The sequence below is a fragment of the Erythranthe guttata genome, chromosome 6 (genome assembly GCF_056151865.1).
Source record: "Erythranthe guttata isolate IM_541 chromosome 6, IM_541, whole genome shotgun sequence".
In the NCBI taxonomy this organism is placed as follows: domain Eukaryota; kingdom Viridiplantae; phylum Streptophyta; class Magnoliopsida; order Lamiales; family Phrymaceae; genus Erythranthe; species Erythranthe guttata.
The window spans coordinates 9,595,001-9,606,554 of NC_142538.1; the positions used below are offsets into that span (position 1 = coordinate 9,595,001).

An 11,554-nucleotide genomic window follows, 5' to 3' on the forward strand; every position below is an offset into this window, starting at 1 on the left:
TCTTCCAATTCCAAACCACAGACTCCTCAAAGGCCTGATTCAAGCCTTTATTCTTCAATCCCAACACGAACGGCTCCATGAATCTCTTGTCTCGGAGCTTGTGCCGATCGTATCATTCTCCCCCTCTTTAAAAGGATTCGTCCTCGAATCCGGACAAATATCACAAGGAGTGTAAACAAGATCGATCTCTCTGTTTGGTAGCGAACTTACACATCTCTGCACCACATCACCAAACACACTATCTAGCAGCCATTGAAGTGGATATGACCATGAGTATTTTGTAGCTTGAAGTTCCAATGCGTTCAACCTCTGTATAGAGAATGGATGAAGCATCTCTCTAGGCACCGCCATCTCATCAACATTCACACTCAGAGTCTTCACTTTGGTCAGCTCGGCATTAACCTCGATGCATGGATGGATCATATCATTCTCCACCTCTTCAAAAGGATTCGTCCTCGAATCCGAACCTTCTTTTTCATCAAGTGGTGGCGCGGGTTTGCAATTTTCTTCCCCCTTGGACTCAACCTCAACATTCTCACTTAACTTTTCCTCAAGCAGCGGGTTATCACTCGCTGAATCGCCTACAATGTTCTGATTCTCAAAAGCTTGACGAGTATCTTCCTTTTTCAAGTGGCGATAAAGAATCACCCTTTCTCTTCAATTCCTCGTAGTTCGACTGCAATTTCATGAATGGCTTATCCAAACAATCTGAAGCGACATGACCAAAACCCAAACACCAAAAACATTTAGTATCATGAATTGAACGAGATTGAGAAGAATAATAACCTCTTTCTTTAGTCTCATATGGAGGATCGAACGTCGCCTCTCTCGTTATTGATTCCCTATCTCGGTTTGATGAAGAGCTCCACCGTGATTTTCGACTCGGCGATCTCCTTTCTTTTAACTCAGTAGCATAGGATGAATGAGCTGAGTACTTACTTGATCTAGGATAATCATCTAACTCTCGCTCGTAATAATCAGAATAACCTCGTCTTGGTCGATCGAACTGAGCTCCTTGCCGCAAATAAACATCTCTTGGTGTTGCAGCAGTCACACCATATCTTCCATCACCATAAACCTCCTTATCACGATGAGGTAGAACCGGTTGGTGAACATCACGTCGTAGGTATGGCCTTCGAACATGTTGATCTTTGTTTAGTTCCTTTAGTTGGGTAATAATTCCTTCCATCCGATCTTGGAGTTCCTGGAAGCATTTATCCATTGGCGACATCCTACCTCGGCGAACTCCGTTCTTCTAACTTAGTAACTTGCCTCAAGCTTTGCATCTTCAATTCCCTATAATAATGGGCAGGAACAAACCTCTTTCTCATAACTGCCTTCATGGACTCCCAATCATCAATTGGTGGTTCACCACAACGGCGCCTAGTTAAGACAAATTGGTCCCACCAACTAATTGCATAGTCAATGAACGCTTCGACGGCGAGCTTCACTTTCTTCTTTTCGGAATAGTAATCAGAATCGAATACGTGCTCAACCTTTCTTTCCCATCGAATATACGCCTCGGGATCACTCTTACCTTGAAAGGGTGGTATAATCAACTTCATTGAGCTACGGTTTTGATCTACGCCATCTCTTTCTCGAACAAAATATCATCGGCTCGATCTATCCAATCCAGACCCTCGTCCCATACTCTCCCTCCTTGATTTTGTAGTGTTCACACAAAAATTTTCATCACTAGCTACTTCTTTATCAGGATAAGGTATAACTGGTTGGTACCAACTGATACGAACCCCGCAGAACTTGTTACGAGACCCAAATACCTTACGCGGAAGCAAGATCGAAAACATCCAAAAACAAAGATTCAAATGTGTGGAACCGCGACCCGTTGCCTATAAAGATGCAAGAACCTTGGTATGTGAAGACGCCACAATTGATTGCGGAAGATCGAGTGATAAGTTGTGGTGAACAAACGGAATCCACCGAAATGTTCGAAGAGTTCTTAAAGAACCAAAGAGAATATTCTCAATTAAATAATCAAAATTCGTCCTACGCTGCTCAATTCTTTCTCCGTAATAACCGGCCTTCTCGAACATGATCAAAGCAATATCTTTTTTTTTTTTTTTTGAGACACTAACAAACTCTAACCTAGACTCTAAGAAGCTTCAACAAAAATAAATTTCGAATTTTGTTTTTTTTTTTTTTTTTTTTTACGAAGACTCGAGACAAAACCTAACTTAGACTCAAAGAAACTCAAAAAAAAAATAACCAAAAATTCGATTTATTTTTATTTTTGACTCTAAACAACTGAACGAATAATAAGAGAAAAGAGGATTAGAAGACTCGAAAAAAGACAAAAGAAAACTACGATGACACGAACAAGACTGACTCAAAAATAAAGATAAAGATAGGTGAAACCTGTTTTGGATGTTGGCTCTGATACCAACTGATACGAACCCCGTAGAACTTGTTACGAGACCCTAATACCTTACGCGGAAGCAAGATCGAAAAAATCCAAAAACAAAGATTCAAAGGGGTGGAACCGCGACCTGTTGCCTATAAAGAGGCAAGAACCTTGGTATGTGAAGACGCCACAATCGATTGTGAAAGATCGATTGATAAGTCGGGGTGAACAAACGGAATCCACCGATATGTTCGAAGAGTTCTTAAAGAACCAAAGAGAATATTCTCAATTAAATCATCAAAATTCTTCCTCTCAAATAAGTCAAATTGGCAACCTATTTATAAGGTCTAAAAAGACTTTTTTTTCACAAGGAAAAGGACTCCTACATAAACTATAATAAGGAAATAAATAAATAAGCAAATGCTAACCATAAAAGACTCTAAAATAATAAAAACATAATAAATCCTAAATTAAAAATGTGCATAAATAAATTAAATAACTTGATCTTCAAGTCGGCTTCTCGATCACCCTTTTTAACTCGCGACATTGGGCTGTGCACGTGCATGCAATTAAAGCTCAATTTCGACACTGTTCCACTTCGAATATCTCTTTGCTCAAAACATGCAAGTTGTAGATCTTTCAATTAGCTTTCCGAATCATTTTGAATCAGCTTAAATGGACTTCAGATGCGAGAGTTATAACCCGAATGGTAAACTATGCCAGATAGGCGAGAATCTCGGATGCATGGAATTCGACTTGTCCAACGAATTCTTCTCTTTCTTTTCTTCCAATTCCAAACCACGGACTCCTCAAAGGCCTGATTCAAGCCTCTATTCTTCAATCCCAACACGAACGGCTCCATGAATCTCACTCGTTTTCTCTTCTTCCAATTCTTTGTCTCGGAGCTTGTGCCGATCGTATCATTATTCTTCCCCTCTTTAAAAGGATTCGTCCTCGAATCCGGACAAATATCACAAGGAGTGTAAACAAGATCGATCTCTCTGTTTGGTAGCGAACTTACACATCTCTGCACCACATCACCAAACACACTATCTAGCAGCCATTGAAGTGGATATGACCGTGAGTATTTTGTAGCTTGAAGTTCCATTGCGTTCAACCTCTGTATAGAGAATGGATGAAGCATCTCTCTAGGCACCGCCATCTCATCAACATTCACACTGAGAGTCTTCACTTTGGTCAGCTCGGCATTAACCTCGATGCATGGATGGATCATATCACGCCAAGTTCCGTACACCAAGAATGTCAAATAGACTAACCAAATAAAAATTGTCCAAACATGACTACATACACTAAGTACTCTCCATCAGTTCCCACTACTTGAGACCCGATCAAGAGTAGGGGGGCTTATGATGGGCCCACGCGCGAAGACCCATATCCATAAGCCCATAGACGCACACAGTCGAAGCCTAAGTAGGCTCAAGATTATAATATAAGCCCCCGTTGGCTACGTTATAAACAGTCAGGCCTAAGTTGACCCAATTTAAGATTCTTAATTCCATGAGAATATATTTCCCGTACAAATACCCGGAATACTTCCAATCAAAAGTACACAATTCATAACTCACGAGTTGTCTCTTGAATTCTCTGAATGCTTTTGTCATACAGAGCTGACTTGAGCATTTGAGGATTTTTTCCAGAACCAAGACCCGGCTTCCTAGCGACTATTTGTGACACAGATAGTGCTGGCACGAAAAATAAAGAATGCGAGAGAGGAATTGCGAGAAATTGCGTGAAATTCAACCACATCAGGTAGGTAAAGTTCCCATTATATTGTAAATAAATAGAGAATAAAAATTTGCCATTGTATTTTAGTTGATGTAATATAGAATAACTCCTTTTCACATTTACTCACAAATGTTATATATACGTTGTGTCAATATTAACCAATCATCCTCTCAAAAAAATTATTGATCAATCGTGCTCATTATTAATTGATAATGGTGAATTGTGTTTTGCACCCGAAAATTGACATTAATTGACAATTTGCACCCTCAAATTTTAAAATTGGCAAAATTGACCCTCTAATTGTATATCTTATGGCAAAATGCACTGTACATCTACTTTGTGAGAAATTTTCACAAAATGAATTAACATATCATGATATTTTAATTTTTTGAAGTGATTCTTATTCTTGGTTGTGTTTTTTTTTTTTTTTTGCGCTTTATATTTTTTAACTATCTGCTTAGGGCATCTTTGGTTGGGGGTATTACAAGGGATGGGACGGGTTGTACCAATTTGTACAACGTTTGGTTTGGTTGATTTACCATCCTTGATAGTTGGGCCCACAGATTTAATCCCCCAATCGAATTATTATTAGTCAAGCCAAAATTGGCTTGACTAATTATCACATACTCAATCCCATATTGTAAGCCATGTGAAATATCGAAAATATCCTTCAAAAAAACCACAATTACGAAATTAATAGATATAAATACTGAATAATCTTCATCTTCCCCATTCATATCTTGTGCCCTAGTTTGTTTTCCAGGTAAAAATCATACCTTTCAATTTCGTTCCAATCTTCCGTTCTTTGCTTCCTTCTGATGCTAAAGTCAAATTTTGAAGGTCTTTTATAGTTTTCAGGATTGCAAATGAATATGGGTTTCATTTTGCTTAATAAATTGATTTGTCCTACAAATTAATTTGTTCACCATCGCCCAGCTTCGTTAAAGATGGCTGAAAAACAAAGACTTTGTCCTCCATTCTCAAGATCTCAAAGTAACCAAACACTCTTGCTCTCTTGTTTCATCTCTTGTTTTAATTTAATTGTTCATTTTTTTGTTTTAATTTAATGTACTTGATAGTCCTGTGTAAATTTCTGCTTATTTCATGATTGAACGAACAGTGAATGTTGCACTTTGAAAGTAATGTTTTCTTACATCTCTGTCCGAACTCGAGTCTTTATTATTGAATTCAATCTGAGGATTTTAATTTTCTTTTTTTATTATTATATTGTGGTATTTTTTGTTGGTTTGCTCCACATGTATTATGAACAATGAGAATTTTACATATAGTTTCTAGTGTATATGAACTGGTACAAATCTTCCTTTAAAAATAGTTTTATTTAATAGTTTTCTGAATTACAATTGAATATGGGTTTAATTTAAAATCTATACCAAAATCGAAAAATAGTGAACGCACTAATAGCCAAGAAACAAGAACAAGAATGAAATTAATTGGGGTTTGGTCAATAAAACTGTAGAAAACTGTACCCACATAATAAAGAAGAGGGAGAAGTATTGGTCAATAAGGAAAGATAATCGATTAATTAAAAAAAATATTATAAGGGCAAACCAGTAATTTACCTCAAAAACCCATATAAAACAGTGTTATCACCCAAACAAAACATGATATTGTTAGTGCAGATATTATTAGTTTCTTCCCCATAACTCCAACCAAATAATGGATTACTCACTGTGAATCAACAATTTAGTCCCAGTATACTATATCCCATCCATAGCTATCTATCCAAACCACCCAACCAAAGATGCCCTTAGAGCATCCACAATGATAGTCATCAAACTTGAGACCCCAAACACCCATTTAGAACTTGCTACAATGTTTTGGGGTTCTCTAATCCAATGCAAAACATTAAATTTTGGGCATCTTTTTAAAAGTTAAATGAAAACTATAGTTTGTTAAAAATAAAAAAATATAAAATTTAAACGTTACCATATTAATTTGTGCCACATCACACATCTTATATTTTTTTTTTGTCCATGTATCAAATTAAAGAAATGTCTAAAAAAGTATCTCTTTATTCTTTTTTTCAGCTACTATTTTCTTTTCTTTCCATAGTTGTTCGTTGTTGGAGTTTTTCTTTTGAGAGATAAAAGAGATTGTTGGAGTTTTCGTTGATATGGAAAAGAACAAAATCATGCAAAAATTGGAAATAGAAATGAGATGAACAAATTAAAAATCGAAAGGAGGGAGAGAGACAAAATGACATAATTGGTATATCAATTTAATATATACTATGAATCTCAAATGACAAAATGACATAATTGGAGCAAATCGAGTCACATAGATTAGATCTCTGGTGATAAAAATATGTATGAATGAAAATATTGCCCACACCTTCAATAATATGAGTCATCTAAAATTCAATGATATAACTCATTCATATATAATTTTGTCATCCAATCAAGCTATTTCAAATGACCATAGTTTCGGTATTTTAAATGTGTCAAAATTAGATTAGAAAAATGTCAAAATTACTTACGAAGTCAAAACCGATTGAAATTAAAACTACATTCAACATTTTAGATGATATATATACTCCTTAGTTATTTCTATGCAAGGAAATTAAATCAATTACATATCTTCATATCATTTTTTTTTTCTTTCTAGTTAATTACACCTGCATACAACTCAACCCTAAAATTTTTAATTCCATTCAAGAAATACCCAAATCGAAATTAATAAAAATTAAAATCAAGTAATCAACCTCCTCAAATATAAATATTTTGTTTTTCTAGTTGCAACCAACTATTGGTGTACACCAAATTCAGACCGCCCGGCCCATTTCACTGATAACGTAAAACAACCAAATGATGTTTGTGCGCTTTTCCTTTTGATGATTTTCACGTTTGGCAGGGAAGTCGTTGATCTATTACCGGGAAAATTACATATCACCGTTCATCTCCATGGCGGCAGCCGGCGCCTCGCCGTTCCGTGATCGGACGTCGGAATTCGCGTCTTTATCGCAAACGCTGAGGAGGATAGGAGGAAATGCAGTAGCTCCGCCGCCGTCGCAATCAAACGACCAGGTTGCGGATCGATCCGAATTCAACAAGAAGGCTTCCAGAATAGGCCTTCGCATCCACCAAACATCGCAGAAAATCGACCGTCTTTCTAACCGTAAGCTGCCTGCCCTAGTTCTTCCAAATTTTTTTATTTTTTTATTTATGATTTTTAGTCGATCAATTGGGGTATTTGAAGACTCGGAGTGATTGAGTTCGATGTGATTTGGATGAAATTTAGTATCAACTGGGTCTAGCAATTGATTTATGATGCTATAGGCAACAATCTTCCTAAAATCGTGGTGCCATTCTCAGCTATTTTTCCGATTTTGATTTACTCAAGGATAAATGTTGAGTAAATGGTCGTGGTGCAACTCCGAGCTTCTTCTTTTTTTTCTTTTTTGGTCTTACATAAAATCAGAATTGAATACTATTTATACGGTACCTATGCTGAAGAATTGTCAATATTAAATACTAGTCCTTGTTTAGTATCTCATACAGCCAAGAAGCCGTATCCCGATATTTCAATATACATTGTTGTTTCTGATAGGGAAACGATCGAGTTTGCAGTGAAGTTAGAATCTGGTCCTGCCCCACTCTCATTATTCCAGAATTATTGAACTAAAATCTTAAACTCTCTCTGAAGTTATGTTCCCTCATGCTTAGTCATATTTAAGTTGTGTGAATTCAACACTAAATGCTCTACTGAAAAGACCCCTCGTTTTGGTCATTTGCTGCTTTTGCCTTGCTAATTTGTTTTCGTTCTGCTATAAGACGTACTTTGGCCCTCTGACATACATGATTTAGAAATAGTTTCTTTCCAAACTTTTGTCGTGTGTTTCTTTTCATTGAATACATGCATTTTATGTTGTCCTGTCTCACGTCGACTCCTTTAATATACCCTTTTAGAGAATACCTGATACTAGACTATGTGATAGTAATAAACGTTCCAATGAGTATTAGATTATTGCCTTTCTTTTATCAGTGCTGCCCTCATGTTTCTAATACACATGCTCATTGGTACAGTGACCAAAAGGTCATCTATTTTCGATGATCGAAGCAAGGAAAATGAAGAACTAACTTCCTTAATTAAAAATGATGTTACGGCGTTAAAATTGGCTATTTCTGATCTGCAAACTCTTCAAAACACGGAGATTGCTGAAAGAAGTTATTCAGGGGATAGAGTTGTTCATTTGACTGCTGTTTGTGATGATTTAAAGAACAGACTGATGAGTGCAACTAAGCAGTTCCAAGATGTCTTGACTACTAGAACAAAGGTACGTTTCCTATAGCTGATAATGCTATTCTGTGTCTGCTGAGCAGGAAATGGCATCTTATTCTTGATCGGTCTTGTTATCTTCTCCACAGAACATTAAGGCTCATGAGGATCGGAAACAGATATTTTCCACAGTTGTCTCAAGAGAGAAACCTTTAAAACAACCCCCTAATAATGTGACGGAACCACCCCCTTGGTTGAGCTCATCTGATTCATCAGGAGGAAATCTGCATTCATCAGGGTAAATTCTTTTTGCCTGGTTCGTTACAGATTTTGATGTTGTGCTTGCTGGGTAGTTATGCAATGATGAAGATGATTATGATAATATACAGTACGCACTCTTGCATAAAATGTTTAACAGTCTGACCTTTTTTTTGCTTAAATTTGCCAATGGGGTGACCACATGCATCGTCGATAATGTGTACACTTCTTCTTTTCCAATTTAGTGTCTTAAGATTCTTGTTAGTGTATGATTCCTTAGTCAGACCTGGAATTAGGTTGTTCTAACCTAGTAATCCCATCAATGACTGCATTACAATGTACACAAAGTTTATTACTTTCATTTTCTTCTGTGGATTATCATTGCGCATTACTTGTAACTTCGATTGTAAAGAACTGCATTCATCAATGAAGTCTTTTCGAATAAATCAAGTGGTTTTTGTCATCGTGAACATTTCGGAACATCGCATCTTAAATAGGAAACATATATTCTGAATAATAGAAATCACAAGCTTATCAAATCAACATGACTTGAATTCATTGTTAAAGACAAGATAATGATAATGTCCTTGAGGGTTTTCGAATTGAAATGATAATGTCCTTGAGGGTTTTCGACCTGATAATTTATCGAAGAAAATGGCAAAAACAATCTTGAAATGCTATATTCTAACGTTTTTTTGCCTAAATTATGTACTGTTTTGTGATATATGTTTCATCTCTAATTTTTTTTTCTCCACCATGCATATCAGATCAATAGAAAACGGAATGCAAGTTGGCAACCAACTAAGGTATGTTTCTCATCTGATACTGGTTATATGTTGTTCTCTAATTACTTTGTGTAGGTAAATATTACTTGTGCTATACGCTGGAGTCTGTGGCCACCCATTTTATAGTCCTTGTTCACTAAGATAAATAGCACCCAGTATTGACCTTGGACCTGAGGTTTGTTGTTTGCCTTCACTCAGATATGGAAGGTTGTGTCCATAATACGTAATGGTGGATCCACCTCAATTGCATTGGATTCAACCCATCATTCACCCACCCAAAAAATATCAAAGTAGAATTATGAAAATAACTCAGTCACCCCTGCTACATGCTCCAAAAATAAGGAGTAGCAGCCAGAAATTTGTCCGCTGTAATTTGTAATGGTTCGTCAAGTTTATAAATAGTTAGCGGGAACTAGTTCATCTCTTGATCATTATAAAGTAAGCAAATTTCGTACATGGATTTGCTAGGAATTGTAAAGTTTGGGTTTTTCTTGTTTGTACAGTTAAGAATGTCTCTTCATTGACTTTATTGATCTACGTTGCTCATCCTGTTTTATCTTTTTCCATTGAATTGGAAAATATAACCGAGTTTGAAGTATTTCTTTTCTTGGTTGAGTTTACAATTTATCGGTGTACAATATTCTACTAGATTATTGTTTATCAGCAAATCTAGTATAATGTCAACACACATACATGTAAAGGGAAAAACAAACGTTATTCTTGGTTCGTTTGCTTATTGCAAATTGAGCATGCCATAGCTTGAGTTGCATAATGTAACTTTTTACTCTTGATCTGAGAACTCAACTTAGTGGTAGTTCGACTACTCTTTGAAGTGGTTCCCTATTTCTGGTTATTACATCTTTCTTTCAATATGTTGTTTCATTAACTTCTTCAGATTAAGTCATGGGAACAAGTGATCTAGTTTAGTTTGTACGGCCTTCGTTTAGTTTCCACTATAAGATTATGCAATCTTATGAGAACCTAATTCTATAATTGGACTAGGAGAGGTCAAACACACAATCACTCACTCAATAAGCCAAGATAAGTTCTCATCTTCCCATAATTGTGGGACGGCCCGAAAGTTATTGCACTCACCAAAAATCATATAAGACCTAATTATTTAATTAATCATGGCTTATCTTACCTTAGTAAACCTACTTGTGGGCATTCATTTACACATATACGAATTTTGAATCATTGCTATTTGTGTTCTGCCTCGTTTGGTCCTAGTCTAACGTTAAATATCTTTATGTAGGCGAAGAATGGCTACGGATGTTAATCCATCCCCTCAAATGGAAGCAGCCATGTTGCAGCAGGTGGTCCCACGGCAAGAAAGCATCTCTCAAAGTCGGACTTCTGCTCTTCAAAATGTGGAATCTACAATTTCGGAACTCAGTGGGGTTTTCACACATTTGGCTACAATGGTTGCACATCAAGGAGAGCTGGCTATCAGGTAATAATATTTGAACATTCCACAAATTTAATCTAGATAAGTGCCCTTTGTTTATTATCCAAGATATTATTTCAATTGAAAGTCACTATAAACATTTACCCATTCTCGTATTCTGATCGTTTTCCGATCTGAATTTTCTGGATTAATATGAGCAGGATTGATGACAACATGGACGAGTCGCTGGCAAACGTCGAAGGTGCTAATAATGCCTTGCTGAAATACTTAAATCGGATTTCGTCAAACAGGTGGCTCATGATCAAATTGTTTTTGATCCTAATCTTATTCATGGTAATATTCATAGTTTTTATCCTTTGATTTGTTGGTCCAAAACTCAATAGCTGCTGGCCCATACTCCATAGTGGAGATGTATACTGTTCGATGTATATATATATATATATATATATATATATATATATATATATATATATATATATATATATATATATATATATATGATTAAAAGTTCCATTGGTTTATATCGACATGTTTTGTTTTAGATCAAAATAGTATTGTTTTAAATCTGGATCGCATTCGCAATGTCGGATGCGCAATCAATGAACCAACAATTTTTTGAGCTCGGATGAACCATTTATGAAATATCTTCGGAGATGTGTAAATAGTTTATGATTTTTTGTTTTTTTTTTTACTTTGATTGTTGGTATGGACATCCAAACCAGAGAGGCAAAGAAGATGAAGTTATTTATTAATTGAATT

General features: G+C 36.0%; 1 protein-coding gene across 1 annotated transcript; it reads left to right on the plus strand.

Annotated features, from left to right (window-relative positions):
- Window positions 1-6,717: 6,717 nt before the first annotated feature.
- SYP31 (syntaxin of plants 31) lies at window positions 6,718-11,236 on the plus strand. Its single transcript, XM_088819827.1, has 6 exons — window positions 6,718-7,243; window positions 8,152-8,402; window positions 8,494-8,642; window positions 9,370-9,408; window positions 10,643-10,840; window positions 10,996-11,236. Exons 1-6 carry the CDS (start codon window positions 7,030-7,032, stop codon window positions 11,153-11,155), a joined length of 1,011 nt encoding a protein of 336 aa, XP_088675953.1. The 5' UTR covers window positions 6,718-7,029; the 3' UTR covers window positions 11,156-11,236.
- The last annotated feature ends 318 nt before the right edge of the window (window positions 11,237-11,554 follow it).

What these genes read in the sequence shown, in the direction of transcription:
- SYP31 (XM_088819827.1), top strand. Translation starts at nt 7,030, where the DNA reads ATGGCGGCAGCCGGCGCCTCGCCGTTCCGTGATCGGACGTCGGAATTC. An exon ending in TCTTGACTACTAGAACAAAG is followed by an intron (nt 8,403 to 8,493) that starts GTACGTTTCCTA and finishes TCTTCTCCACAG; the next exon opens with AACATTAAGGCTCATGAGGA. An exon ending in CAAGTTGGCAACCAACTAAG is followed by an intron (nt 9,409 to 10,642) that starts GTATGTTTCTCA and finishes ATCTTTATGTAG; the next exon opens with GCGAAGAATGGCTACGGATG.